The sequence below is a fragment of the Frieseomelitta varia genome, unplaced genomic scaffold, assembly GCF_011392965.1.
Source record: "Frieseomelitta varia isolate USP_RPSP 00005682 unplaced genomic scaffold, Fvar_1.2 scaffold_576, whole genome shotgun sequence".
Taxonomy (NCBI): domain Eukaryota; kingdom Metazoa; phylum Arthropoda; class Insecta; order Hymenoptera; family Apidae; genus Frieseomelitta; species Frieseomelitta varia.
The window spans coordinates 91,107-117,766 of record NW_025110341.1 but is presented as its reverse complement, the minus strand read 5'-3'; the positions used below and the strand labels follow the sequence as shown (position 1 = coordinate 117,766).

Sequence of the window (26,660 nt, the reverse complement as noted above, 5' to 3'; positions counted from 1 at the left end):
GTGTTCAATGTTACAAAATACATTCCCAATTTTTACCATGTATACATTGAATTTAACTAACGAGAGGTATTTACTCCTTTTAGAGTTTGTCTGTTGCCAAACAGAGAATTACACGTGAAAACGAGACTGTACAGAGGAAGTCCATCGCCTAGTTATCAAGAAAATTTTCTGTTCCCTCTGGACGATGGCCCTAGTGGAAGAACTCTTCTCGTCGAAGTACGTTATTAATAAAAAACAAAACTCATTCGTCGAAATACAAAAATACTGCTTGGCGAGCGTACAATATAACATGAACGTAAAATTTTTAAGATATTTTCCGATGAGACCAGTATCGGTGATGGGACGACTCTCATCGGAGAAGCTAGGTTACGTTTAGGACCCGCCTCAAGAGCACCTGCGACTACGTGGTTACCACTTTTGGGATCAGCTTTGCCCACGCCAAAACTCGGAGAGTTAATGTTCTCTCTGAGTTACTTACAAACGGCTGAAAGGCTCACCCTGGTGGTTGTGAAGGCCAGGAATTTACGTGGCGCCAATGCAGTAGCCGGTGATTTCTTCGTTAAGGTAATTATACAGCAAACAACATGACTGTATTGACAACTAAAAATATTGTTATTAATAAAGTTTCATTGAGTCTAAAATAAACTTAAACGTTCTGTAATTAAGTTAAGACTATTATCGATGCTCACGTATGATCCGAATCACACATGACTGATAATGTTCCAAAGGTGTACTTGTTACAACAAGGAAAGAAGATCCACAAGAAGAAAACATCTGTGAAAAAGGGAGAAGAAAGTCCAATATTCAACGAGGCAATTATTTTTAACGTGCCCACTCATACTTTGCAGGTCTGATTAATTTTGAATCATCAAACTTTGTTATGCGTGTATCATGAAGAATGTCGCGTACCTATTGGTTTCTTCCATCTAATTCCAGAACATACAGATAAGACTAACTGTAGCGGAAGTAAACAATGATCAGGGCGTAAATTCGAAACCATACTCCGTTGGACATGTCATCGTCGGTCCCACGTCGGCAGGAAGAGCGTTCGTCCATTGGAGACAAATGTTGGCTGCTCAAAGGCGCCCTGTTGCCATGTGGCATCCGCTGAGAAAATGAAAGGAACAGGAACGATGTTGGAACGAAATGTAGGAACAAAAGTCTACATGGATTTAAAGTATATTTGGAGAACGGCGGCGTTACATAGACATAATGTTATAGCGAATCATCCTGATACTCCTCCGGGTTTTGAACTGTTCACTTTTTTAAAAACAGTACTTCATTTGAAATCAACAATATGTATTAGAGATCACTTGAACTCGTACAAAATCATTCCCGAAAGGGTATACTAAACGTGGTGCAATTTATCTTAAGAAAGAGATGAGGTCACGTTTTTTTTTTGAAAGTAAACCGTTCAAAACTGCGTGAATTTTTAGTATAACCCGATACACGATCACTGTTAATAGACAGTTTCCATTGAAAAAGAAGGAAAGATATAGGAACTTAAATGCTTTTGTTATTATATCGATTGATATTCTAGATCGTGTACAATTCATTCATACAGGGTGCTGACGTATTTAAGGCCTCAACGTGAAAGACTTTTCTATTCACGTTATACGATTACTTGTAAGTATTGAATGTCCAGCATTCTCTCTTTAATCGTTCTCCTTTATACTATAAACGAGCAAATACACCCATAAACGTGTGACAACACGTTGCAAGTAGAGAGATGATAATTCAACAAAATCTACGATTCGTCGTTTTCGATTTGATGGTATAAAAATCTCAATGTCAAATTCGTATCCTACTGTGCATGTACCAATTTGATGTACATGATATGTTGTTTCATCTAATGGTAAGATTGAAAATGACGGCTCCGTGATTTATCTCGACATGAATCGACAAGACACGAGGTTGCCGTTAAAATGAAAGATAGCGAAGAAATTATATGAGACGAGGAAATCGACCAGGATATTACGCGGAGCCTGGTATCAATCATTTCAGACTGATGTATCGATATCAAAAATCATCGTCAGGCACAAATCGCTGTAGGTTCTAAATGGATCCACATCGTTGTTCATACCGTGTCCCTCCACGAGGAAGGTTCGAAAGATCATTGTGACAAGATCACAAGGTTCTCTGGATACGAGGCTCAAACACATATTTGTATCGATATTTTATATACGGCCTGCGAACGACAAAGCCAAGGAATATACATCATTTTATTCGTTTCATTCATTATTGGGACGAATTAGATGAATTATATATTTTAGAACGAAGTGAAAAAAAACAAGACTAAGTGCACGGATTGAATGATAGCTTCAAAAATGTGTTCTTTCCCTTTTGTTTCTCCGTTAATATTTCTTTGCAAAGAAATATACATACAAGTAGATGAATTGTAGACGACAAGCTTAATCGAACCTTCCTTACGTGTATAGAGAAAATGCCATCATGCCATCTCTTCTGTGTGTATCATGTTGATGTCAGTTAAAAAGCACTTTAATTCTCTTTTTTCTTTCGAAAGAAAAGTTCCCCTTTTTCCACCTCGTACAAACATTATTTGCTTTAACGCAGAATTATCTATCGGTTTGTACGAATATTTGTAAAAAAGAGAAAAAATTGATCATTCTTGTTTCTCTTGTAATTTTCATTTCTTTTCTTTTTTTTGTTCTATTCTAGCGTATCGATGTAATTTTACTCGTTGTTCGTTCGAACAACCGGCTATATAAATGCAGAAAAATGAAAGAAACGAAAAAAGAACGACAAAGAAAAAAAAAGAAACGCTTCGCCGTGACTAAAAAATTCATTGCGAAAAATTTATGGACTCTAATTCAGAGTTTCATCAAGATGTAAATGTTGTTGTTCCCAATGGACTGTTAATGTTTGTACAGAGTTTATTAACGACGTACTCAACGTGCAGAGCATTCTCTTCGAAACGTGGACGATTGATCACGATTTTTGATTATGTTCCTTTCTCTCCTAACGATCGATGCTCATCATATTTCTTTTCCTTTTTCTTTTATTTCTACTTCTTTTTCTCCTTCTCCTTCTTTCTCGTTACATAATCTGTTCATTCCTTTTTGTCATTTTATTTCGACAATGAAATCATTGGTCTCGATTTCTTCTTTCTCTTTCTTTTTCTTTTTCGCCTTTGTGACAGTAGTTGGCACACGGGCGAATTACACGATTTTCAAGCAATGCTGAGTCGATGCAAATCCGCTGCCGGTCGTTTGCACATACACGGCACAGATTATGCGTCGACCTAACTTAATTCTACAAAATTTGCTCCATTACGATTCCATTGGGCGTTCGAGGTTACAATGATACTCGATTATTCCTGATGTAATTAAATGCGCGTCACCATTTATCGTCGGAACTATTTGAGCAGAATGTTAGTGAAATTAGGAAAAGGTTGAGAAACAATCATTTTTGTGATAAAACACGAGAAAAATTTTGCTTTAGAAAAGATTATTTTCATTATTTTCATTACCACGTAAAAATGACGTATGCTCTTTGAAATATGAAAATCTATAGAAATCTTAATTTAATATTAACAATACGTTTTACAGTTCCGACAGAAATGGAAAAACCTCGCGATATTTACGACTAACGGGATCGTTAGCGCAAATCGAACGAATTAGATAGCCTTTCGGACCTCATAACCTATTCTATACCTATAAATTTTGTACCTCTTCGTACACGATAAAACTTTAACAAAAACTAATCCTTCGTATACACGTATACATTACATGCATACGCCACGTGTATATATACATATACATCTATATATATATATAGTTACATTACGAGAGAATTTTACACTCTATATTATACATTTTTTGTCATAAATTGCCGACTATTTGAATCCATACTTATGAACTTATTCAGGTCTTTTCTATCGCCAACTTACTATGGGACTAATATCGCTGAACTCTCATTAACTCCATAAATATATTTGTAAATTATCCATCGTGGACGATATGTATCTCTGCATTGTTTCGTACAAAGTGATCAGCGAGAACGATTGCAACTTACGACTTACGATTAACAATAAGTAATTTTTTTACACGCGAAACGAATAATAACATAATTAACAATTGATCCATGCAATGGGTTGAATGATTTTTCTTTATTTTTTAAAATTTACGAAACCAAAGGATTAATTATCAATCGATTATCCTTTTCATTCAGATACAACTGTACATCGTTCTTAACATTATTAAATATAACGATTAGTAACATTATTGTAGCGTCATATAATTTTCAGTATTTATAACCGATGAGATTATACTCTGGCGTTATGTAATTTTCAGTAGTTAATGAAAAATGTGCTATAACCAGTTCAAACGTGTGTATTTGTTTATATTTATTTATTTTTATTTCTTTAAATATGACAAAAATCGGATTTTGTAAGTTTGTAACAGAGCTTGGTGTCTTCTGGTAAAAATTACTAAATGTTAATAAAAAAAACAAGAAGAAGAAGAAAAAGAATGATTTCTTCGTCGCGATTAGTAAAATCAATCGAATCGTCCCCGTGTTTCACTTTGTACTCACGGAACCGTACGTAGTACGTATGTATAATCTGTATACATGTAAGTCGAATTACCATTCAAAACACTGTTGTATATCAGCACAAAACTAATCTTTTATTCTTAATACCAACGTGGCGTACACGGGTACGCACACACACGTATGTAGGTGGAGTTGTTCACGTACGTTTGTCTGCGCCCGTGCATGCATATGTTACGGATACATATTACTAAGTTTTATTGTTAAACTGGAATACATTAAACGTATGGCGTAGTACGATGAGACAGGGAGAGAACAATATTGAAGGCGTTCAATAGCTTGCTTCTCGTTTACCAAAATTTAGTTTTGTCAGGGGCTAGCTATAGACGAAATTAAGAGAGAAAGAGAGTGAGAGAAAGTTAGAGAAAAGAGAGAGAGAGAGAGAGAGAGAGAGAGAGAGAGCGAACGAAAGAGGAACGTGAGTAAGAAAGGAGTACGTGAGAAACGAAAAAGAATGAAAGTGAGAGGATGCGAACAGATGAAAAAACGCGTGGAATGAAAGGACAGAATGGAGTGAAAGATGAATAAGAACGATTGACAAAAAGATAGAGAAAAAAAGGAAAAAAGAGTGATGATGACAATAATAATGCCAATGCGATTCGTACCTCAAACGATACAAGACGACTACTTAAATAATAGAACGCACCGATATGCATACGAAATATCTGAAATAAGATTTAGTTACCTATTCATAATATACTTCTCATTGACAAACCTACAGCTCAGTCTTGTTTAATTATAGATTTGTTGATCCACCGTTGCAATTCAATATTTTACTTCGTTTGTCACTTGTACACACAGAATTTTCTATAATACTTTATCACAATATAATAATTTCATTTATGTCTTATATTCTTCAAAATGTGCTAGATTGATATTATAGATTTTAGATTATATATCGGCAATCACGCATAATACATTGCGCATAAAATTTTCATTAATTAAAAAACCAGGACTCGTGATGAAAAATAAAAAGAAAAATTATGATGCCTTATAATTTATAATCACGATCAAGATTGTGGGACGAATCGCAACGCGTAGCCATTGCATGAGTGTATGATTCATACAAAAATACTATAAAGTTTAAATTGTTTTATATTTTTGTTACGCCTCTCTGTGATATAATAAGGGCACATTCACCTCACCCTGTATATGCATTAATCTTTATATCTTATTGATTAAGGTGAAACTTTTTGAAGAACAATCCTTGCCAAGCCCTTCCTAATTACATTTCGGATTATGCTCGTGCGTACCGTCAGGTAAAAGAATCAAAAACCATGCAAGTTTAAATATTCAAGCAAGTTGCTGACATTATTTCATTTAAATGAACTTAAGGGAATTGTTAAAGCGTTTATGTACTTCGATAGAAACCGAGTCGTTTAAGATATCCGTACGTAAAATATCATTAATGAACGCAACGATCCAACAGAAAACGTTTTAATTTACTAATGATTTTAATAAATATTATTTCATAAAGATATGAAGAAAGAACAGTTACGAAAAAGTTAATAATTAAAAAATTTAAACAAATTTATCTTCTTATGAAGAAATTAATTTTTGTTGTTGTTATAATTTGTTAATTTGTTTAATTTATAATAAAAGAATAAACGGAACAAATGTAAACGGAAATGTTAACAAAGTAATTCTGATAAAGTAATTTTAATTGATTCAGTCTACAACCATGTACTTGTTTTTAAAAGAAATGTAAAAAGCGAATTATCTATATATCATTAAATAGTTTAATTCGATCGTGTGTGTACTTTTACTCTTCAGTTTTATAATCTCTCAATGTTACACGTGTATTTAAAAGTATAGATTCATTGGATGGAAGATGTGTATGGAAGTGTTTAGATTTAAAATTATTAATTTTAGTAATAGTAACATATCCCTTAAGATAAGGTACGTTCGAGCTTGTGCTTGTGAAAGGTATAACGTGTATCATTACACCTTACATTATGCTATACTAATTATAAACAAACGGAAAATCTTACACTAAAATCTGTGAAAAAAAAATATTATAAATCTGTGAAAAAAACGTTAATCACTATACAAGCGTGTAATAAGTACACAGAGAATCACATACTATTAACTATACATGATCATTGTTAATCAAGGTTGCGATTCTATTTACACGATTCGTTTACTGAATAAATTCGAAACAAATATATTTAAAGTAATAACTAATGTCATCCACTTCATAATTATTACCTCTAATTTCTATAATTTTTATATAGGTTTTGCAATCTCCAAGTTTCATTTCTTGAATGTAAACATTTTCGTTTATTATTGATTATAATTAAGAAGTAAGCAAGTTACAAAATCAAATCAATTATATTACATCAACTATTGAATCTATTATATCGATTAAGAAACGCAATTTGAAATAAATATATTTAAAATATATTAACGATTTACCACAAGAGTAGAGGTAAATTGTGCAGAAATGGAAGGACATCTTGCGGTTAGGATACGTCAAAATTGCCACAAAGGCAATTCACGTTCCGAGAAAACTGTTTTTTACGTATCTTTATAAAAATCTTGATTTCAGAAGACCACTTTGGTCTTTGAAAATAATGAATAGATTTGAATACGCCGATTCTCGACTTTTTCATAATGAAATTTATATACGACGCGACATTAACATATGCATATACGATGGTGATGTTAAGGTATGTATGTTAATCATAGCATCAGAATAAAACATAACCTTCAATTTTTTGACAGACAAATTTTGAAAGTGGTGAATTAGTACTTACCAGTCACAGATTCCTTTGGGGAAGACCTGGTGATATATCGCGTGGTCTCACATGTCTTTCATTATCTCTCCGTCATATAGTTTTCTTCGAGGAAGAAGTCCCTGGTCCATTTTCCTTTGGACGTAGCAAAAAAATCATAATACATCTTTCCGAGTCTCCAGTTGGTATGCTACAATTAATAATAGTTGCAAATTAAGATATTAAAATTACACAGTTTTATAAAAATATTTTGCTTTCTAGATAAAATGCCTGGTCCATTAGATAATAGCATATATAATTATATTAAATTCTCATTTAAAGAAGGTCTAGATCCAAATTTTCATACACATTTGTCTGATACTATTATGAGACGAGTTTGGGAATTTACACCTATTATGCCTTTAAATCATCCTGACAGTAATACAAAAAATAGTGGAGACATTAATAAACCTCTACCACAAATAAAGACAAGAACTGGTATCATAGGTATTGAAAGAAGCCTTCAGGAACAACAAAAAGCAACAGATGAAAGTATATCAATGGCCTTTCAAGATCTTAAGAAGCTTATGGAAGTGGCCAAAGATATGGTTTCCATTTCAAAAACTATCTCAGCAAAAATACGGGTGATTCTCGACAAGATTACTTTGTAAAATTGACATTCATAATCAAAGACCATTGCAGGAGAGACAAGGAGATATCACAGAGGATGAAACAGTTAGATTTAAATCTTACTTAATGAGTCTTGGCATTGATGACCCTGTCACCAGAGATGCATATAAGAGTAGTAACGAATATTTCAAACAATTGGCTATACAACTTGCAAATATTTTAGAAGAACCAATTAAAGTTAATATTCCTAATAAACATTACTAAAATTATAATATATGATAGATATTTTATAAATTTCATTCTATAGGAAGTTGGAGGAATGATGACATTAACAGATGTTTATTGTCGTGTAAATAGAGCTAGAGGCTTAGAACTTCTTTCACCAGAAGATTTACTAAATGCTAGTAGACAACTAGCATCTTTGAGTTTACCTATAGTATTGAGAGTATTTGATAGTGGAGTTATGGTTCTTCAATCTAGATCACATGACGATAATGCCATAGTTGATGTTATAGCTGAGCTGGTAAGTAAATAATTTAAACAGTTTTTATAGAAAGCTTAACTTCATTTACTCTTTTTAGATAAAAGAAAGAGGATCTCTAACAGCAGAAGAATTTGCTCAATCAGAAGGTATATCAGTCCTTTTAGCGCGTGAGAGGCTACTAGTTACAGAAAAAAGAGGAAGAGCATCTAGAGATGACACAATTGAAGCTTTAAGATTTTATCCTAATCTATTTCTGGAAAAAGATGATTAACACTGTCAAATTTCTCATTGCCGTATATATTTACACACACACACACACACATATTAAGTTTTAAATATATTGTTTTCATATGTAAAAATTTAAAATTTCTTATATTTTTTTCTGCTTTCATTCATTACACATATAGAATAAATCAAAACTAAAGATTAAATACTGCATGTTACAAAATCTATAATTTTTCCTTTAAAATTAATATTTAATTAAAAATCATTTTCGTGAACGTTTATCTTATAGTATCTTATAAGTATTATATGAAAACTAAAATCATTAAGAATGCTTTGTAACTATAATGTACATAAGTAATCATTGAATATATGTGCACATTTGTAAATAAATATTTTTCTGTTACAAATATCACAATAATTTACAACATTGTATGCAAATTCGAGTAAATAAAACAAAAATAAGAACAAAACTAAACAAATTGTATTCAACTTTAAACTATAGTAACATATACTTAACTATTTTAGTAAGTTGGTAAGTAACATAAATTATTTCGTATAACCATAAATCTGATTATAAAATATCAAATATATAGTCAATACTGAAAACTTACCTATTAATTTAAAAATTCTATTATTCAATTAATCATGAACTAAAAATATCATACCTAAACTATCCGCCATTTTTTTAAACACTAACATTCTTGTAATTATGCATCGAATAAATATTGAATCAATCAATTAGAAGTAAAAAAAACTAAAATAATAATTTGATACATTATCTATAATAATGAAAAATTATGAGTCAACAATTGACAAATAATTCCTGACCAATGGTCGAAGCTGCCGCATATACTGACTTGTTTGTCAGACTACACAATTTTAGTTTAAGATTAAAATGAGAAGAGGTATTTTTATTGTAGAATATGAAGCATTGTGAATGCGGTTAAATGAATTTCTTAAAGTTTGGAATATACTATATTTTTCTGAATTACACACGATATAAAAATTAGTAGTATTTGAATATTATTAAGTGCATTCGTTATATCATTGAGAAAATAAAGCCTACTCGGCATACAAAATGGCTTTGCCTCCGAACTATAAGCAAGTAGCAATGGCTACTTCAAATATTGTTGCATCTAATCGTAAGCATTATTAATCTTAATATATTCTGCTAATCCTTATGTATTAAAAAAAAAATAACCATATTTCAGAAAGACTTAGAGCTTCTGGTGGAAGTAGTAGTAGTTCAACTAATAGTGTAAGTAAATGTAACAAATTAGAAGATTTAAAACATAAAATTAATCTTTGGAATAATTTATAGAAAGATGCACAAAGCCCATTTATTCAAACGCCTCATAGTCATCCAGGATTTACACCACAGAAAGTTGGAAAAAATACAAATGTATGTACATGGTCAATTATAACTGAAATTATAATAACATAAAATATTGAAATTAAAGTAATACTTTTATAGATTACATTATTTCATGTTAACTATTTCATAAAATAATACTTTTATAAATTAAATTTCATGTTAATTATATAGGCTGATTCTCGTATGCCTAAACCACCTAAGCCACCAGAAAAACCTCTTATGCCTTACATGAGATATAGTAGAAAAGTTTGGGATCAAGTGAAAGCTCAAAATCCAGAATTAAAATTATGGGAAATAGGAAAGATTATTGGACAAATGTGGAGAGATTTACCTGAAGAAGATAAAACTGAATTTATTGAAGAATATGAAGCAGAAAAGGTAGAAGTGATGATGTGTTAATATTATTTTTGTGTAACTACAAAAATATATATTAATATTATTTATGTTATAATAGGTTGAATATGAGAAAAGTTTAAAAACTTATCACAATTCACCTGCATATTTAGCTTATATTGCCGCTAAAAATAGAGGGAAATCTGGTAAATATTTTATCTCAATAAGTATATAAATATCCTTGTTTATATTAAATTTTTAACACAACGTATTTTGATCACAGCATTATGTGCAGCACAACAAAATAATGATGATCGAGAGAGTCATGAACGTTCATCTGGCAGTACCAAAGGACAAGCAGCACAAGATAGAAGAATAGATATTTTACCTGCAGAAGATGATGATGGTATATAAATTCATATAATTAAAACAAGTAAAAATACTATGTATATTTTTATTCTGCAGATCAAGATGATGGATATTCTGTAAAACATGTTGCGTATTCCCGATATACTCGAAATCATCGTCTTATTAATGAGATATTTAGTGATACTGTAGTTCCTGATGTTCGCTCTGTTGTTACTACACAACGAATGCAAGTATTACGTCGTCAAGTACAATCTTTAACAATGCATCAGGTACAATGAAACAAACATTGATTTTTAGTTAGAGAAATTACTTAAATAATTATTTTAATGAATTGAATATTACAGAAAAAGCTAGAAGCAGAATTGCAACAAATAGAAGAAAAATTTGAAGCAAAGAAACGTAAATTTATTGAAACGAGTGAAATATTCCAAGAAGAATTAAAAAAAGTAAGTTATCATTTTTAATAAGATAAATATTCAAATGTAAAATAATGTCTTTTTCAGCATTGTAAACCAGCTGTAGATGAAGAAACATTCAATAAAATGGTAGAACGACAATATGAAACGCTTAGACGAGATAGATTAAAAGGTGCAGAAGAAAATCGCTCAGATGGACCTGCATCAAGTGAATCAACTCCAAATTCTACTCCTACTCCAACTCCTGCTCCTATTAATGATGAAACACCATCTGATGTAAGTACTGTTGACAGAATTATAATCATTAATATATAGATAATTAACACTATAATTTCTTTGTAGGTTACTGACAATGATACAATAGATAAAAAATCAAATGGTTGTGAAAAATCTAATAATGAAATTAAAAAAGAAACATCTTCACCACCATATACTGAAAATAAGCCAGAACCTTCATCTCAAGGAAATGTTAATCAACATACATCCAACTCTGGCATGTATAGTGGAACTATTAGTCCAATACAACAGCAGCAACAGCAGCAGCAGCAGCAGCAAACGCCGCCACCACCACTACCACAACAACAGCAGCAGCAGCAACAACAACAACAACAACCACCGCCACCTCCACCACCTTCGCAATCACAGCCACAACCGCAACTACAACTACAACCACAACAACAGCAGCCACCACCAATACAACATCAACAGCCACCATCTCAACAACATCTACAGCATCCACAGCCACCACCACCGCCTCAACAACAACAACAACAACAACAACCATCGACGCAACAATCACAACCATCTTTACAATCACAGCAACCTGCTACTACAACAGTTGCTGCTGTAGCAGTAGTTGCTAATACAAATGTAACTGCAAATACACCGAATATGCCGCCTGTTTCTTCACCGGCTCCTCTTATACAACACAATCATCATCAACAAGGAATGTTAGCTAATCATTCAATACCACCTCATCAAGCAACACAAGGAACCCAAGGAACGCAGGTGCTTCCACCTCAAGGACCAGTTTCTAATCCACATACTCCCCAGATGATTCCACCGAATCAAGGCTACAGTCAATATCAACCAGGACCTACTCAACAGGCTCAAAATGTTCCATTAGCTCCAAGACCTCCACATCCATCTTATGCTTATCCTCAGCAACAACCATATCATCAACCATATCCTCAATATCCACATCCATATTACCATCAGCCATATTCGCAATATTCACCACATACTATGGGTCGCCCACACAGCCATGGACCTCATAGTCCACACAGCCCTCATTATCATCCACAATCTCCTCATGCTGTTGGAGAAAATAATACTACTAATAACAGTGTACCTGGTTCAAACACTGCTTCTGTACCAACTTCTGATGCCAGTAATTCATCTTACTCATCAGTATCGGGACATTGTGAAAATGAACGTTCTGTTGCTTCAGAAGGTCAAGAAGGTCAAGCAGATATGAAATCAGGATCTGGTTAATTATTTTTTATAACTGCATACATCTATTTATAGGTTTCCCTTAATTTTGTGTAAACCATAAAATTACATTTAAATAATATTGATGCATTTAAACAGTTACAATAAATTTGTCATATTCACTCAGTTTGTACAATAAAAATGCATTATTAATCTTTTTTTTATTTTGAGAGTAATATTATAATTAGAATTATCATTTCACAGCACATTTTTTAAAAATATCAAAAAATGCATTCATACAACAATCAAGACATCTGTATAATACATCTTGAATAATGTACATCAGTCTTTTATTTCACAGATTTCATTTGCCAAAGTCCATCATTTAAATAATGACAATTTTCTATACCTATTCCTTTGTTCACCTTAACTCTGTAAATTACATTGTTATAACCTATAAAGCACTTCTTAAATTTTTTACATATTAACGGATTTTACACATTGTAGGTTATTTACTTACATATCTTCTGTTGACAATGTAGTAACACCCACAGCTAAAGCATGTTGCTTTCCCTCTGCCATAACAGCCTATATTTTAAGTTAAGAATTTAATATTCTTAATTTTTTTTATACTAATAAATAACTTCACTTTATGTTACTTTAACAAAGGATACAACAACTGTTCCCTTTTCTACAGGTGTCATCTTTGCACCTTTTGATGTTAAACCAGGACACATAATGTTAGCTCCACTAAGAACGAACCGGATAGCACCTTTATCAACTTGTTGCATTGGTAAAAAAAATGGGTCTAAAATTTTTAAATATATTGAAGTAAAATAAATTATAAAGTATAAACTTTTGTTTAAGATTAACTTTCTATTAACTACATTGTTTGTCATATTTAGAAAAAATATTACTTACATTTATGTAACAATCTTAAAGTTGGCATCCAAGATCCTTCACGTTGACGGAAAAACAAAAGATCTCCTGCTGCATTTACTATAATCTCTATATGGTCATGACTAGTCACAAAATAAACATATACAAAATTATTTAATACTAAATATAAAATATATCAGTTTTAAGAAAATTTACCATTTTATAATTCGGAAAGCATCTTTTTTTGGAATGATAGCATCTACATGACCTTCTAAGTGGGGATATAGCTCCAAAAGTTTTGACCGAATTCCTTTTTGAACTGATGATTTCAGTTGTTGCATACCAGAAATGCTATCTTTCTCGTCAAATCTAGTAAAGTATTAAAAACGACAGCATTATTATCATTAGATAAAGGTTATGTTCTTATAAGAGACAGAATAACATATGTATGTACTTTTTAAACATTTTTCTCTCTTTTACAAAATAATATTGAATGCCGCAGAATTATTAATATATAAAAAATACATTCAATTAAACAATTCTTAATGTAAATTTTGATTTTCAAAAGATTGAATACGACCGGTATATACTATGTATGAATATTAAACTACAGTACTATATATACAGATCAATGTATACGTATATGAATAATAAGTTGTTACATATCATTCATTTCCATAAAAAGATGTCTCAAACATTAAATGATATAATGAATTTAAATTATATTATAAGAAAAATAGTTACAATATTTTTATAAGCAAAAATTTTCAAATTATAATAATTTGTATAGTAACAATATTTATGAAAATTACTATGAAATATTATTACTATAAAATATTTATTTGCAAGAACTGAACTAAACGTGAAATAAATAAAATAATAAAATCTAATTATATAAGAATTTATTTTTTTAGAACTATTTTTTTTACAAAACTAAAAATTTTTTACAGAATCAAATTTTGGATCCATTTTTTTTTACAAAATGTAAAAATTGAAATAATTTTATATCTATTAGAACCATTTATTTTATACGTTAGTGGCGCGTTATTACGTACTTCCGGATTATAATTTTTAAAACTATAACACTAATGTCATGCAGTTGGCAAAGATGGAAACATGGCGGGACTACTCACTAATTGTGGTCCGTGCCGAAATGATTGTTTGGTTTCTCTTTTGGTGTGTTTGTAATTTTTTAATATTACTATCACATGTTTATTTTACTTCATAGAATTTTTTTGAGAATTCCTTCAAACAATATGTAATTTTAATAGATAAAAAACTAAAATATATACATTATGTTTTATTGTAATTTTCTTTTTATTTTAAAATATATTCGTTATTTATTAAAAAAACTTTGATTTACATTTGCAAATTTAAATAGGAAATACCTGAAAGATATTTAATTGATCGGAGTTTATATATTGTACAAATTTTTCATATTGTAATTATTTGTGATATATTTATTTTTATTAATAAGATATATTGACAAATATAATATCTTTGTATTTATATTACAAAATATGATAGTTTTTTATCACTTTTTATAAACATTTCTGTTATTTTTTTCAAAAATAATGAGTATCAAATTTAATAAGGTTATGTTTAATTGTAAAAAATGTTAACATAGTATTCAGACACAATAAATAATTATAATATAAAAAATAATTGTAGGTTATAGGGCCAGCAGAATTATGTTGCAAAGTTTCTGAAGGATTACATGAAAGTGCAAAGGAAAGGAAATGGCATATTGTTGTACATCAGTGTGAACTTGTTGATAAAATCATACAATCGAATTTAACGCTAGGTGTAGATTTCATTATTTTTGTTTTTGATTGGACTACTCAATCTTTATCTGAAGTAAATACATAATATATTTAATAATTATATATTTATAAATTATGTATTTATAAAATATTAATGTTAAAAAATATATATCATTGTTTAAGGTAGAAACAAATATAAGTCTCATAGATGAACATTACATCATTTCTGGAGCTGCATGCCTTGTGAATTGCAGAGGAATTTCAAATATTATGGGCTTAACTTTTCATAAGTCAGCAAAAATACGAGAGAAATACAACATTAAATTTTTATCAGCTAATGTTTTTGTAAGTTATATATGTAGATATTTTCTTTTCATTTTTTAGTTTGTAACTATTTTATTATATTAATTTTTATATTTCTTCCAGAAACCACACATTTGTATACAATTAGGTAATAGAATATTGAATTTAGTAGAAGCTATATTGGGTATAACAAGTGGAATTCCTATTATTGGGATATAAATAATATAAAATTTTATAAAACTTGAACTTATATTTTAATGTTAAAATGAAAAAGGCAGGTAGCAGAAGTCAAGCATATGCTTCTAGCCAAGAAGACAGTGAAAATGATAGTGATGAAACTGAATGCAGTATTGGTAGTAATTCAACAGCTGGTACTCATCGCAGTGATACACCTACTCGTAGCGCTCGTTATAGAAGAAAAGGTCGACGTAGAAGTAAAACAACAAAATATAAACCATGTACGGACAAACCCCTTTACAGATATTGTTGCAGTGTTAAAGAAGATCATGGACAACCATTATTTGGGGTACAGTTTAATCACCATTTGAAAGAAGGTGAACCATTGATATTTGCTTCAGTGGGAAGCAATCGAGTAAGCATTTATGAATGTCCAGAAGGAGGAAATATTAGATTACGTCAATGCTATGCAGATCCTGATCCAGAAGAAAATTTTTATACTTGTATTTGGACTTATGATGATTCTGGAAAACCTCTTTTAGCAGTTGCTGGATCACGTGGTGTTGTAAGAGTTATTAGTCCTGTAACTATGACTTGCATCAAACATTATATTGGACATGGTCATGCAATAAATGAATTAAAAATTCACCCTAGAGATCCAAATATATTACTGTCAGCATCAAAAGATCATGCTCTTAGGTTATGGAATATAAAAACTGATGTATGCATAGCAATATTTGGTGGTGTTGAAGGTCATAGAGATGAAGTTTTAAGTGCTGATTTTGATTTGAAAGGAGAACGTATTATTTCATGTGGCATGGATCACGCTTTGAAATTATGGTCTTTGGATAAATCAGATATGCAAGAAGCAATAAAACAATCCTACTATTGCAATCCTAGTCGTAATGGAAGACCTTTTGATTCAATATTGCAACATTTTCCAGATTTTACTACACGCGATGTTCATCGTAATTATGTTGATTGTGTTAAATGGTATGGTGACTTCATCTTAAGTAAATCTTGTGAAAATTGTATTGTTTGTTGGAAACCAGGGCGTCTCGAAGATTCTCAATTACGTAACGGAGAAACAAGCGCCACAGTTTTACATAGATTTGAATTTAAGGAATGTGATATATGGTTTATACGATTTTCAATGGATTTTTGGCAACGTACGATAGCTTTAGGAAATCAAGTCGGTAGAACATATGTGTGGGACTTAGAAGTTGATGAACCTGGCCAAGCACGCTGTTACTCACTTCAACATCCTAGATGTACTGCACCTATACGCCAAACTAGTTTAAGCAGAGATGGTTCAGTTTTATTATGTGTTTGTGATGATGCTACTGTATGGAGATGGAATCGTGAACACTAATGTTTCCATAATAATTCATAAAATGGTGCCTTTATATTTACATAATATATTGTATTAAATGCTTATTACTGCCTTTATAATTACTATAGTAAATCATAATTTTATATCAGCGTATTTATAAAATAATCGTAATTATTTCTATCCATAAGTAATTTATGAAAAAATTAAAATTTAGATATTTATACATTTTATTACTGATTATAATATCTTCATTAAAAATGAGGAATTAATTTTTTATACATGGAATTGTAACAAAAAGAATTTTTGTTAAAAATCACATTAATGTTTAAAAATCACATTATGTTGTACTAAACAATTTTGAAAAGCATGCAAGGCTTTAATTCTTCATATATATTTTATGCATTAGTATGATTATTTAACAAAATAAAATATTTCCCATTTTACAATAGAGCATTAATCTATACATACTTTTTAAAAATATTTTGTTTATAATAGAAACTAATGCACCTTTTTTATAAATAAAAAGTAAAAAGTAAAAAAAAATAAAATAAAATATTTAAAAAAATTTCGCTTTCGGAATAAAAATAACTTTCATAATTTCATTTAGAAATATAGAAGCGAAGGACCGAATCTCAAGTCTCGTATTATTTGGAATCTCGAGACTAAATTTTAGATATAATTAGCATAAGTGGATGATCGCGAAACTAATCGATATGAGAATATTAAGATCCCATATGATTCTACTCAAATTTTTCCGACCTATTTTTAAACAATTTCGCATATCTTTAAATAGAAATCTTATATTTTATAAATTTATATAAATTTACTTACTATAACTCTTTTGCTATAATTTGCTATTTTTTTTTAGCAATTAATTAATACATTTTATCCAATGATTTATAAAAAAAAATATATAAAATCTAGAATAATCTGGAATAATTGTCTAAAATAGTAATATATTATAGTGTAATTAAATTATACTAAAAAGTGATAGCTATGGAAAACCAAAGTAATTATTTTAAGTTATATACTTTTTATCCATAAAGAAAAATCAGTAAATGTTTTTATATAAAATACATTCAAAAATTGGATATTTATACACTTCAAATACAATCTTAGAAGATTTAATAAATAAGTGCCAAAATATGATTTGAATGTAAGCCTGAAATATATTATAAATAAGAAATTTTGATTTTATGAATAATTGCTTAATGAATTAACAACTACAGCACTTCTTTTAGCTTCTTTGGAATCTTTATCTTCACCTTGTCGTTGTTGCATATCTTGTTGCCCTCTAATTCTAATATTGTGCTTCTCTTTGAATTCATTTATTTCAAGTCCTTTTTTTGTCAATTGGTCATTTAGAGCATCTATGACTTTAATTAACTATAAATACATTTAATTATATTTAACTACATTTTATTTATATTATATTCTTAAAAGTTAAAAAGATATACATGCATTATTATAATGATTGACTATTATTTATGGGAATAAAGATAAAACAAACCTGTTCTTTATTTGTTACCAATGCAGGCATCACATCTTCTACAGTACGTTCACATAGAACACCTCCAGTCATTCTATAGCATTTTCTTTTTGGATCTATATTTTTTAATGTATCAATAACGATCCTAAAAAATTAAAAGTATGTATCATTTAAGTAATTGAATAATAATTTATGCTATTTGAAAAAAAACTTACTATTTAATTTATCAAAACAAAATAAAATAAATTTTCTATTTTTTTCATTAAAATCTCATGATATATAAATTTATGTCAAGTTATTTGCTATGTATTTATTCAATATTTAAAATATTTGTAGTTAGCAATAAAAATAAATAATATAGGTTAGGAAGCACATACTTGTGTTCATTTAGTTCCATCTCCATTTCAGACAATTTATTGGCCATTGCTCTTTGTTCACTGCGAAGCATTTGAAATTCAGATAGTATCTCTGTGGTAGATTTTGTGCCTTTCGAAGATTTTCCTGATTTTTTATCACTAGCCATATTAGGAGCTTTGTATCACTTTTTCATCCGTAAGATTCAGTGATGCCTCTGGCGCATGACGTTCGTACTTAAAATCGATTTATATATATGTCAATAGATCGTTCGATATTTTCAACAGAATAATGTCTTAACTTCATATCATAAAAAAAAAAATAATTTAAGGTTCAATTTTGTTGTAAGAAAAATTAAATTTTAATAAAAATACTAATTTTTGTTGTTTTTTTTTTATATGAGATGTAGAAAAAGATTTTATTTATACTCAAATTAGGTTTAAGATTTATAAATAAAAATTGAAATAATATCAAATCTCTTTATTATGATTTTTGTACATTCTATGAAATCAGAATTTTATTTTGTGCGTACTGCTTTTTTTTTTTACAAAATATAACGAAATCTTATAAAAGTAAATTATCAATATATATTCTACACAGAATGAAACAGAATATATCATATCTAAAACAAGTAATATTTATACACTGAATGTTCATTAATTTTGTTTATCAATTAATACATTCAAACTTACACATAAATAAAAAACTTCGGATAAAGCTATTCGCAACACATTGTATACTTGTAGAAATGTAGAATTAAAAGAATTTCTATGTCCTTAAACATAAATATTCTTAATTTACTACATAGTTTTAAATAATACAATTTATGAGCAGAGGCAAGTGACATATATTTTTTTGTTTTTATTTAATGATGATATGTTAAATATTTTTTTAGGCATATATAAACTTACACTCATCATATCAAATTATTTTATCTTTTAATATTTAAAATTAGATATTAAACAGGAATGTATAGAAAGAAAATGAGTATTATAATAAACTTTTTTTGTATAACAAGTTTTGTTATCATACTGATCACTTCATTATATACTCATGAAATGTATATGCTGTATATACATATGTTAACATGAATGTTAGATAACACACATATTGTTTATTGTATATCTATCTTAATAGTAAGCATAGTAAACACAATATAATATTATCAGCCTTCCAAAATAAAACGTAAAATAGTAACGATTTAATACAAAAAATATATATAAAAAGATATACAAAAAAGATCTTATTATATATAAACGACATAAATAATATAGGAATATAGTATGCAATGACAGCTATAGGAAGAAGTCAATATCTGATTTTAACAACCAAATATTAAAGTACTAATAAGTTAAGTAGACATTTTGAAACATATTTTCAATATTTAATATAATAAATTACATGGAATTTTAAATTACACAAAAAACTAGATATCTTAGGATTTACAATAGTTCATTTGATTGCATGTCTTTTGCAAAATATAAAATTGTAAATTTTTATATATGTTTTGCTCTAAAATTTTATTTGATTATCACAACTGCAATTTATTTTATATTTTAGTAAAATAATTTTTTAATACTTATTAAATTTTTAATTACTAGCAATAAATACAAATAAATTAAGAATGATCATATTTTTGAAATAAAAAATTTTAATTTAATATATCTTATATTGAAAACACACATACTATATATATAGTATGTATACGTAAAACATATCAAACTTAATTAATTCCGTGTCATGGAAGAAATTATATCTTTAAATTAATAGATACACATATCATCTTATATTATAAATGCATATGTATGAATTGAATAGCATATTGTATGTAGGAATGTATTTCTTTCTCTTTAGAGTATTTCATTTTTAATCTCTCTTATCTATTGTAAAAGTTGCTATAGTAAATATCAATAAATAAAAATTTTTATTATATAAAAATTTGTAATTTGTACGAATGTAATAATTTTATAACATTACTATTTATTACATTATTATGTTAAAATAATTTTGCAGAATTCTTTCAAAAAGAAAATTACTCAGGAGAATTTATATTTCAACTTTACTTTTCTATTTACTTATATATATATACTGCAGAATAACTGAAAGTTTTAACTTTTTACATGTAACTATCCAGAAATATAGTAAATTAATTTTACTAATATATAGGTAATAATGTGTAAAATAATGAAATAAATAAATACAGATGCATAATATCATGAAAGTTTGAATTTCTTTCATCTACAATTATAAATGAGAAAGTTATATTGTTCTTTTATTTTACTACTATCTGCACTAAAAAAGATATGTGAACATTATTGAGATGAACACTTCCTGTGACTTTGCATAAAAAACTATTTTATTATTCCCAAGACTTTTATCCCTTAAAAATATATATATTAAAAAAGCTATTACTTTTAAGTATACTATTTTCTTGCAGGCTTTCAATATCAGTTTCAATTTCTATAATTGTTTTTAATTGCAATATCTATAGTTGTTTTTAATTTCAATATCTATAGTTGTTTTTAATTCTCAGTACTTAAATATGCAGTATTATAATCTGTTTTTACTTATATACAGCAGAAAATTTCGCAGTATCAATAGTTTTTGTTTGAATTAAAAATATTGATATTTTAAATTATCTTAAAACGAAAAAAAAGCTATTGATTTTATACTGTTATTAAACCGACGTTTCGGAATTCAATCTTAATAAGAATTTATTAGATTTAGGATGTGCGAGCTGTTCTGTAAGATGAAAATGAGGTAAATGATATACTGTACATAACAGAGCTACTTCACCTTGTCGTAATTGAAATTCGCAACCATTCGCAAGAGGTCGCGATGGTAATTCTCCTTCGCAGACTAAAGCCCAATGGTGCGATCTTTTTTGTCGTTCTTTTTCATTTGAAAGAACAGGACTGGTTACAAAAAAAGGTTCCAAAAATGCACGTGGTGCTGCATCTTGAGCCAAACATCGTGCAAGTCGATTTAAAATAGATTCAACAGAATGACGCGGTTGTTGCCGGGTAACTCTTAAATATTTCTGTAAAGCCCTTGCCATAGATGGAAATACCGCTTGCGCAGCTTCCATGGGATCCATAGGACCAGGATTTGGAGTTGAGTCAATTTCTGAATGCAAGCGTTTTATATGTGCAAATGCTTCTTCAGCGGCAGTGATTAATCTAGCTCTACGTTTTCGTACTCTACGTTCATAATCATGTTCCTCATAAAAACGTTCATTGTGACTGGAATCTCTACGACGAGTTTGAGTTGTTATAACTGCTCTATCACCACTGCCTCCTCGTGACTGAACACTACCAGATACTCCACCATCAACTTCGTAAAACTTGAAGCTTGATTGTTTTCTGCCAGATTTTGATACTGGCAGTCTTTCTAAGTATGGATTATAAATAGGAAATTCTGTATAATATCTTTCTAATACCCATACTGCTGCTCGCTGTATTGACAATTGTCCTATTGCATAAGATCGCGATTCACCATCTGGTGATCTTACAACCTTAAATATTAACGTATTATTATAAGTATAACGTGTCAAGAATAGATACAAAGATATAAAAAATTAAATGAACTTACTTTAAGATAAAAAATAGGCTGCTGATGGCGAATTTCAATTAACAATATAGCAATATAATGTATGAATAATAGAGTATCTGCAAGAGTACCTGCATAATTCACTAGATTTTTATATTCTGTTATTTCACCATTAGCAGCAGTCTTAGCACTCTCAGTAACCTACAATTTATGGTGATATATAAATACTATAAGTGAAGAGATTTTAGAATATAAAATCATATACCTGAACAACATAAAATAACCAGTAAGTACAAATGCATAATGTAGTAAGAAGCAACACTCCTGCTCTGAATAAAAATATACGTGGCATAGTAGCATTTCTTGATCGTAAAAACACAGCCCAACTCCCAATACCTAATAGCACCAATTTAAAGGCTAAACCTAGTAATTGGCCTTTACATTCAGCATTACAAGATAATAATTGAAGCTTTTGTTGCATAGTTAGAACAGTTGTAGAATCAGGAAAAAATCCTAGTTTAGGCAATATAACCATTGTTATAGGACTAAGAAAAGCACTTAATCCAAGTATCATTGCTATAACCGGTCCCATAAACCGATTACAGGAACTAAATGATCCATCATTCTCATTTGCCCAATGGCTCACATCTTCAGTTGATTCTGATCTATCAGAAGTATTTCCAGTAACAGCTGTAGTATTTTCACCCCAATTCTCATCTTGAGGTAAAATTTGTACCTCTATAACTTCTTGACCCAGATTGTCGACACTATCTCCTCTTACATTAACAGTTGTTTGAAAAGGTGCCATTTCTGTAGAATCTAAATTGTGTCTTTCCTTCTTTTGACTACGATTTGTCCTTTAAAAAAATGTTTATATCATTTTGTTTAACAAAAAAAGAAAAAAAACTAAATTTTATTTTCTTTTAATTAATCCAAAATACCTAGTACTCCTGTGTGAATGTTGTCTATGGTGAGATTTAGAACTATGAGTACGATGATGTTTTTGAGAAGTTCTGCTATGATGGCTATGGCTATGCTCGCTAGCCCCCGACTTTACGCTCTCCGTCTCCATTCCCCGGCAAAGGCTACCGCCTTGCTGTTACCCCATAAGAACATACCCTCTTCCACTCGTAACTGAGCACCAAGCACATGTACTCTCGCAAATATATCAAATGTAAAATTGAAATCTTATTGAATTATAAAATAGCATTGTATGAACATGGCATTCTCCAAGCTTAAAATTGTTTCTGCTTCAATATTTTAAAACGAGGTATACATCTCTTTTAAATGTGATGTTAGTATCGTCAAAAATAATTATAATGAAGTTACTTATTTAATAGAGATTTCTATTAAAGTATTAAAAAAATAGACGCCGACACGCCTAACGTTTATTATTCTCACCCCCTCTAACTTGTCTTGTTACCACATTCCGAAATAATTGTTAGGGAAAGAACAGCATGACTTTCTAGGGATATTACATAAGCGAGAATAAACAGTATTAAATTTTTATAAAAGTGACAATATGTGTAATTCAAAAGACTTAGGCTTAATTGCTATTTTTCATTACTGGTTATAAGTTATTTTACAATGATATTGACAACGTTAATACAGCGTTGAAAATTAAAAATGTTGGTGCCAATGCTTCTTCGGATTTATGAATATTTCGTACAGCAGTGAATGTGCCGAATATTCTTAGAACGTAGCTTTAGGATTTTATTGTCATACCTAACGAACACAAACTACACAACAATTGGTCAAATTATTTGTTGGATTGCTTTTTCTTTTAAAGGTAGACTTTCTGTGTATATATGCATTCCACATATAATTTTTAATCAAATATCGTTCACTGAAAATAAGTTAGTATACTATAGATCGCCAATCGTGAAAAAAAAACAGCTTAGTGAGTTTACGATAATGCTAACAAAACTGTGACAGATGAAAAGTATTAAGTAACCGGTCAAACAGGTAGATAAATGATATAAACTGTAATATACAATAATATTATATCATAAATGATTCAAATTATTATATTATAAATTATAATTATGAATTAATTAGCTTCAAAGAACACTAATATTTTAATTATTTTAATATTTTAATTTCATATAAACATATCTATATCTCTTTAAAACTGGCAATTTTTACACTATAATGATAATTATATATAATATATTGAAAGAATTGTTGAAGATTATTATTATATGTTAATATTATCGTTTATTTTGAAGCTAAGATATATTATATGTTTATAGAAATATATAAACATGGCTCTACGCACATATGGTGATAAACCTATAAGTTTCCAAGTAGAGGAAAATGGAGAATATTATTGTATTGGATCTGAAGTGGGCAATTACTTACGCCTATTTCGAGGATCATTGTATAAACGTTATCCTGGAATGTTCCGAAGATCTATTACAAATGATGAGCGTAAAAAATTAGTAGAACTTGGTTTAAGTCAACATGTACTTGCATCCAGTGTGTCTCTTTTGAGAGCTAGTGAAGTAGAAGATATTATAGAAGGTAATGATGATAAATATAAAGCTGTATCAGTACATTCGACAGAACCTCCAGCTCCTAGAGAAGGAAAATCAAAAAAATCAATGCCTTGGGTACCTAGTTTACCAAATAGTTCACATTTGGATGCTGTACCTCAAGCTACACCAATTAATCGTAATAGAGTACATAATAAAAAAGTCAGAACATTTCCTTTATGGTAAATATGTTTTCTTCTTTATATTTATATAAAAACATAATTCTATAAAAGTTGATTTATACATGGAATAAATACATATTAGTACATGTAATGACAACAATGTTAAACTTCCATAAATTCTAAAAGTGATAAAATTCTATAAAATTTCTAAAAAAATTTAAATAATAGTTAATATTGTACACATTTTTTTAGTTTTGATGACACAGATCCATCAGCAAATTTAGAAAATGCAGCACAGCAAGAAATGTTAGTCCCAATTCGTTTAGATATGGAAATTGAAGGACAAAAATTGAGGGATACTTTCACATGGAATAAAAATGGTATGATACTTGTATACATCATGTATATGTATAATTTAATTTATCATAATAAAACAATTTGTTTGTTTTAGAAAGTCTTATAACTCCAGAACAGTTTGCTGAGGTGTTATGTGATGATTTAGATTTAAATCCATTAACCTTTGTACCAGCTATTGCACAAGCCATAAGACAACAAATAGAGGCTTTTCCACAAGAAACAATTTTAGAAGATCAATGTGATCAACGAGTTATAATTAAATTAAACATACATGTAGGCAATACATCCTTAGTAGATCAAGTAGAATGGGATATGTCTGAAAAAGAAAATAATCCTGAAAAGTTTGCAATGAAACTGTGTGCTGAATTAGGACTTGGTGGAGAATTTGTTACTGCCATTGCTTATAGGTAAATGAAAATAATTTGCATATTTATAAATAATTTATTAATATATCTTAAATAAATTTATTTTAGCGTACGAGGACAATTATCATGGCACCAAAGAACTTATGCATTTTCTGAAGCGCCTTTACCCACTGTAGAAGTACCTTTCAGACCACCTTCAGAAGCTGATCAATGGGCTCCATTTTTAGAAACATTAACAGATGCAGAAATGGAAAAGAAAATACGTGATCAAGATCGAAATACCCGGTAAATTACGTTATATATTTATATAATTTAATAATTACGTTTATAATTTACATACATTATAATACATTAGAATATATTATAATTTACATAATTTATAAATAATTACAATATTTTTAATGCTTTTGCTTTCAGACGTATGAGACGTTTAGCAAATACTACACCTGGATGGTAAAGCATGTAAATTACGAGGAAAAATTATATCGATAACGATAAAAAATCAAGGCGTCATATTTGTAGAGTTGCTCTGAGGACATTCATTAGAGTTTTTTAAACTTTGAATATGATAATAAACTTTTATGTTACAATTTAAATAGAGAATAAAGTGCATTTTAATAAAAATTTATACATTTATCAAAATCACAGTACAGCTAATATAAAACTTTATCTATGATCAAAAAGTATTCCTATCTTCTTGTAATCACTTCCTCTTTGCATAATCCCATTTACATATGATGTTATGTAATAGAAGAAATAAAAAAAAGTTCTTGATAACTAACATAATCCTAATTATTTTGAAATATATATCATGTGATCATATAATGTAACATTTATAATATCGATAACAAATTTGAAATGTTCTTCTATTAGCTAAAGTAGAGTAACT

General features: G+C 29.3%; 9 protein-coding genes across 15 annotated transcripts in view; 6 read left to right on the top strand and 3 right to left on the bottom strand.

Moving 5' to 3' along the window:
• LOC122534076 overlaps positions 1 to 6,592 on the top strand; it is an 82,659-nt gene extending 76,067 nt beyond the window's left edge. For all 3 annotated transcript variants that reach the window (XM_043664379.1, XM_043664377.1, XM_043664378.1), the window contains 4 exons: positions 84 to 216; positions 310 to 564; positions 729 to 848; positions 937 to 6,592. In XM_043664379.1, the coding sequence (XP_043520314.1) occupies positions 84 to 216; positions 310 to 564; positions 729 to 848; positions 937 to 1,119 (691 nt within the window). In that variant the 3' untranslated portion in view covers positions 1,120 to 6,592. The remainder of the gene's footprint in view (positions 1 to 83; positions 217 to 309; positions 565 to 728; positions 849 to 936) is intronic.
• Positions 6,593 to 7,015: 423 nt separating this feature from the next.
• Positions 7,016 to 8,763, top strand: LOC122534077 (vacuolar protein-sorting-associated protein 36). The gene is made up of 6 exons (XM_043664380.1): positions 7,016 to 7,238; positions 7,294 to 7,489; positions 7,566 to 7,927; positions 7,986 to 8,150; positions 8,221 to 8,436; positions 8,495 to 8,763. The coding sequence occupies exons 1-6, from the start codon at positions 7,143 to 7,145 to the stop codon at positions 8,666 to 8,668; spliced, it is 1,209 nt and encodes a 402-aa protein (XP_043520315.1). The 5' UTR covers positions 7,016 to 7,142; the 3' UTR covers positions 8,669 to 8,763.
• A 725-nt stretch (positions 8,764 to 9,488) lies between these two features.
• Positions 9,489 to 12,768, top strand: LOC122534088 (putative uncharacterized protein DDB_G0291608). Its single transcript, XM_043664400.1, has 10 exons — positions 9,489 to 9,764; positions 9,834 to 9,880; positions 9,944 to 10,024; positions 10,169 to 10,375; positions 10,452 to 10,536; positions 10,614 to 10,736; positions 10,796 to 10,968; positions 11,044 to 11,145; positions 11,203 to 11,391; positions 11,458 to 12,768. Exons 1-10 carry the CDS (start codon positions 9,701 to 9,703, stop codon positions 12,607 to 12,609), a joined length of 2,223 nt encoding a protein of 740 aa, XP_043520335.1. The 5' UTR covers positions 9,489 to 9,700; the 3' UTR covers positions 12,610 to 12,768.
• LOC122534089 (malignant T-cell-amplified sequence 1 homolog) lies at positions 12,749 to 14,030 on the bottom strand. The gene is made up of 6 exons (XM_043664401.1): positions 13,880 to 14,030; positions 13,642 to 13,794; positions 13,468 to 13,568; positions 13,221 to 13,354; positions 13,067 to 13,134; positions 12,749 to 12,978 (listed from the first exon to the last, which is right to left on the bottom strand). Exons 1-6 carry the CDS (start codon positions 13,888 to 13,890, stop codon positions 12,897 to 12,899), a joined length of 549 nt encoding a protein of 182 aa, XP_043520336.1. The 5' UTR covers positions 13,891 to 14,030; the 3' UTR covers positions 12,749 to 12,896.
• Positions 14,031 to 14,488: 458 nt separating this feature from the next.
• On the top strand, positions 14,489 to 15,756 carry LOC122534074. Its single transcript, XM_043664375.1, has 4 exons — positions 14,489 to 14,601; positions 15,097 to 15,282; positions 15,372 to 15,533; positions 15,615 to 15,756. Exons 1-4 carry the CDS (start codon positions 14,542 to 14,544, stop codon positions 15,708 to 15,710), a joined length of 504 nt encoding a protein of 167 aa, XP_043520310.1. The 5' UTR covers positions 14,489 to 14,541; the 3' UTR covers positions 15,711 to 15,756.
• On the top strand, positions 15,757 to 17,085 carry LOC122534071 (polycomb protein EED-like). The gene has a single exon (XM_043664369.1). It carries the CDS (start codon positions 15,757 to 15,759, stop codon positions 17,038 to 17,040), a length of 1,284 nt encoding a protein of 427 aa, XP_043520304.1. The 3' UTR covers positions 17,041 to 17,085.
• A 929-nt stretch (positions 17,086 to 18,014) lies between these two features.
• On the bottom strand, positions 18,015 to 19,080 carry LOC122534075 (prefoldin subunit 2). Its single transcript, XM_043664376.1, has 3 exons — positions 18,868 to 19,080; positions 18,512 to 18,635; positions 18,015 to 18,387 (listed from the first exon to the last, which is right to left on the bottom strand). Exons 1-3 carry the CDS (start codon positions 19,011 to 19,013, stop codon positions 18,196 to 18,198), a joined length of 462 nt encoding a protein of 153 aa, XP_043520311.1. The 5' UTR covers positions 19,014 to 19,080; the 3' UTR covers positions 18,015 to 18,195.
• A 1,485-nt stretch (positions 19,081 to 20,565) lies between these two features.
• Positions 20,566 to 23,814, bottom strand: LOC122534070 (vang-like protein 2). Of its 2 annotated transcripts, XM_043664368.1 has the most exons (5): positions 23,335 to 23,814; positions 22,659 to 23,250; positions 22,436 to 22,594; positions 21,641 to 22,358; positions 20,566 to 20,724 (listed from the first exon to the last, which is right to left on the bottom strand). In XM_043664368.1, exons 1-5 carry the CDS (start codon positions 23,463 to 23,465, stop codon positions 20,711 to 20,713), a joined length of 1,614 nt encoding a protein of 537 aa, XP_043520303.1. In that variant the 5' UTR covers positions 23,466 to 23,814; the 3' UTR covers positions 20,566 to 20,710. The 2 variants fall into 2 exon arrangements, with proteins under 2 accessions (XP_043520303.1, XP_043520302.1); XM_043664367.1 differs by lacking the exon at positions 20,566 to 20,724 and having other exon boundaries at positions 20,867 to 22,358; positions 23,335 to 23,813.
• A 233-nt stretch (positions 23,815 to 24,047) lies between these two features.
• On the top strand, positions 24,048 to 26,245 carry LOC122534073 (SWI/SNF-related matrix-associated actin-dependent regulator of chromatin subfamily B member 1). 4 transcript variants are annotated; one of them, XM_043664373.1, is made up of 6 exons: positions 24,048 to 24,182; positions 24,646 to 25,109; positions 25,302 to 25,429; positions 25,501 to 25,813; positions 25,880 to 26,056; positions 26,189 to 26,245. In XM_043664373.1, exons 2-6 carry the CDS (start codon positions 24,658 to 24,660, stop codon positions 26,226 to 26,228), a joined length of 1,110 nt encoding a protein of 369 aa, XP_043520308.1. In that variant the 5' UTR covers positions 24,048 to 24,182; positions 24,646 to 24,657; the 3' UTR covers positions 26,229 to 26,245. The 4 variants fall into 4 exon arrangements, with proteins under 4 accessions (XP_043520308.1, XP_043520305.1, XP_043520306.1 ...); XM_043664370.1 differs by having other exon boundaries at positions 24,122 to 24,358; XM_043664371.1 differs by having other exon boundaries at positions 24,122 to 24,360; positions 24,623 to 25,109.
• The last annotated feature ends 415 nt before the right edge of the window (positions 26,246 to 26,660 follow it).

Bases quoted from the DNA above. Each gene is read 5' to 3' on its own strand.
- LOC122534073 (XM_043664373.1), top strand. From the start codon at position 24,658: ATGGCTCTACGCACATATGGTGATAAACCTATAAGTTTCCAAGTAGAG. The intron at 25,814-25,879 runs GTAAATGAAAAT...AATTTATTTTAG, and splicing joins GTTACTGCCATTGCTTATAG to CGTACGAGGACAATTATCAT. The intron at 26,057-26,188 runs GTAAATTACGTT...TTTTGCTTTCAG, and splicing joins GATCAAGATCGAAATACCCG to ACGTATGAGACGTTTAGCAA.
- LOC122534075 (XM_043664376.1), bottom strand. From the start codon at position 19,013: ATGGCTAGTGATAAAAAATCAGGAAAATCTTCGAAAGGCACAAAATCT. The intron at 18,636-18,867 runs GTATGTGCTTCC...TTAATTTTTTAG, and splicing joins ATGGAACTAAATGAACACAA to GATCGTTATTGATACATTAA. The intron at 18,388-18,511 runs GTTTGTTTTATC...ATGTATTTATAG, and splicing joins TGGTAACAAATAAAGAACAG to TTAATTAAAGTCATAGATGC.
- LOC122534089 (XM_043664401.1), bottom strand. The intron at 13,569-13,641 runs GTAAATTTTCTT...TTTTGTGACTAG, and splicing joins GCTTTCCGAATTATAAAATG to TCATGACCATATAGAGATTA. The intron at 13,355-13,467 runs GTAAGTAATATT...TAAAAATTTTAG, and splicing joins TTTAAGATTGTTACATAAAT to ACCCATTTTTTTTACCAATG.
- LOC122534077 (XM_043664380.1), top strand. From the start codon at position 7,143: ATGAATAGATTTGAATACGCCGATTCTCGACTTTTTCATAATGAAATT. The intron at 7,239-7,293 runs GTATGTATGTTA...ATTTTTTGACAG, and splicing joins TATACGATGGTGATGTTAAG to ACAAATTTTGAAAGTGGTGA. The intron at 7,928-7,985 runs GTGATTCTCGAC...AGACCATTGCAG, and splicing joins CTATCTCAGCAAAAATACGG to GAGAGACAAGGAGATATCAC.
- LOC122534071 (XM_043664369.1), top strand. From the start codon at position 15,757: ATGAAAAAGGCAGGTAGCAGAAGTCAAGCATATGCTTCTAGCCAAGAA.
- LOC122534088 (XM_043664400.1), top strand. From the start codon at position 9,701: ATGGCTTTGCCTCCGAACTATAAGCAAGTAGCAATGGCTACTTCAAAT. The intron at 10,737-10,795 runs GTATATAAATTC...TTTATTCTGCAG, and splicing joins ACCTGCAGAAGATGATGATG to ATCAAGATGATGGATATTCT. The intron at 11,146-11,202 runs GTAAGTTATCAT...TGTCTTTTTCAG, and splicing joins TCCAAGAAGAATTAAAAAAA to CATTGTAAACCAGCTGTAGA.
- LOC122534070 (XM_043664367.1), bottom strand. From the start codon at position 23,465: ATGGAGACGGAGAGCGTAAAGTCGGGGGCTAGCGAGCATAGCCATAGC. The intron at 23,251-23,334 runs GTATTTTGGATT...ATTTTTTTAAAG, and splicing joins CATTCACACAGGAGTACTAG to GACAAATCGTAGTCAAAAGA. The intron at 22,359-22,435 runs GTAAGTTCATTT...TTAATATTTAAG, and splicing joins AGCCTATTTTTTATCTTAAA to GTTGTAAGATCACCAGATGG.
- LOC122534074 (XM_043664375.1), top strand. From the start codon at position 14,542: ATGGCGGGACTACTCACTAATTGTGGTCCGTGCCGAAATGATTGTTTG. The intron at 15,283-15,371 runs GTAAATACATAA...TCATTGTTTAAG, and splicing joins CTACTCAATCTTTATCTGAA to GTAGAAACAAATATAAGTCT. The intron at 15,534-15,614 runs GTAAGTTATATA...TATTTCTTCCAG, and splicing joins TTTTATCAGCTAATGTTTTT to AAACCACACATTTGTATACA.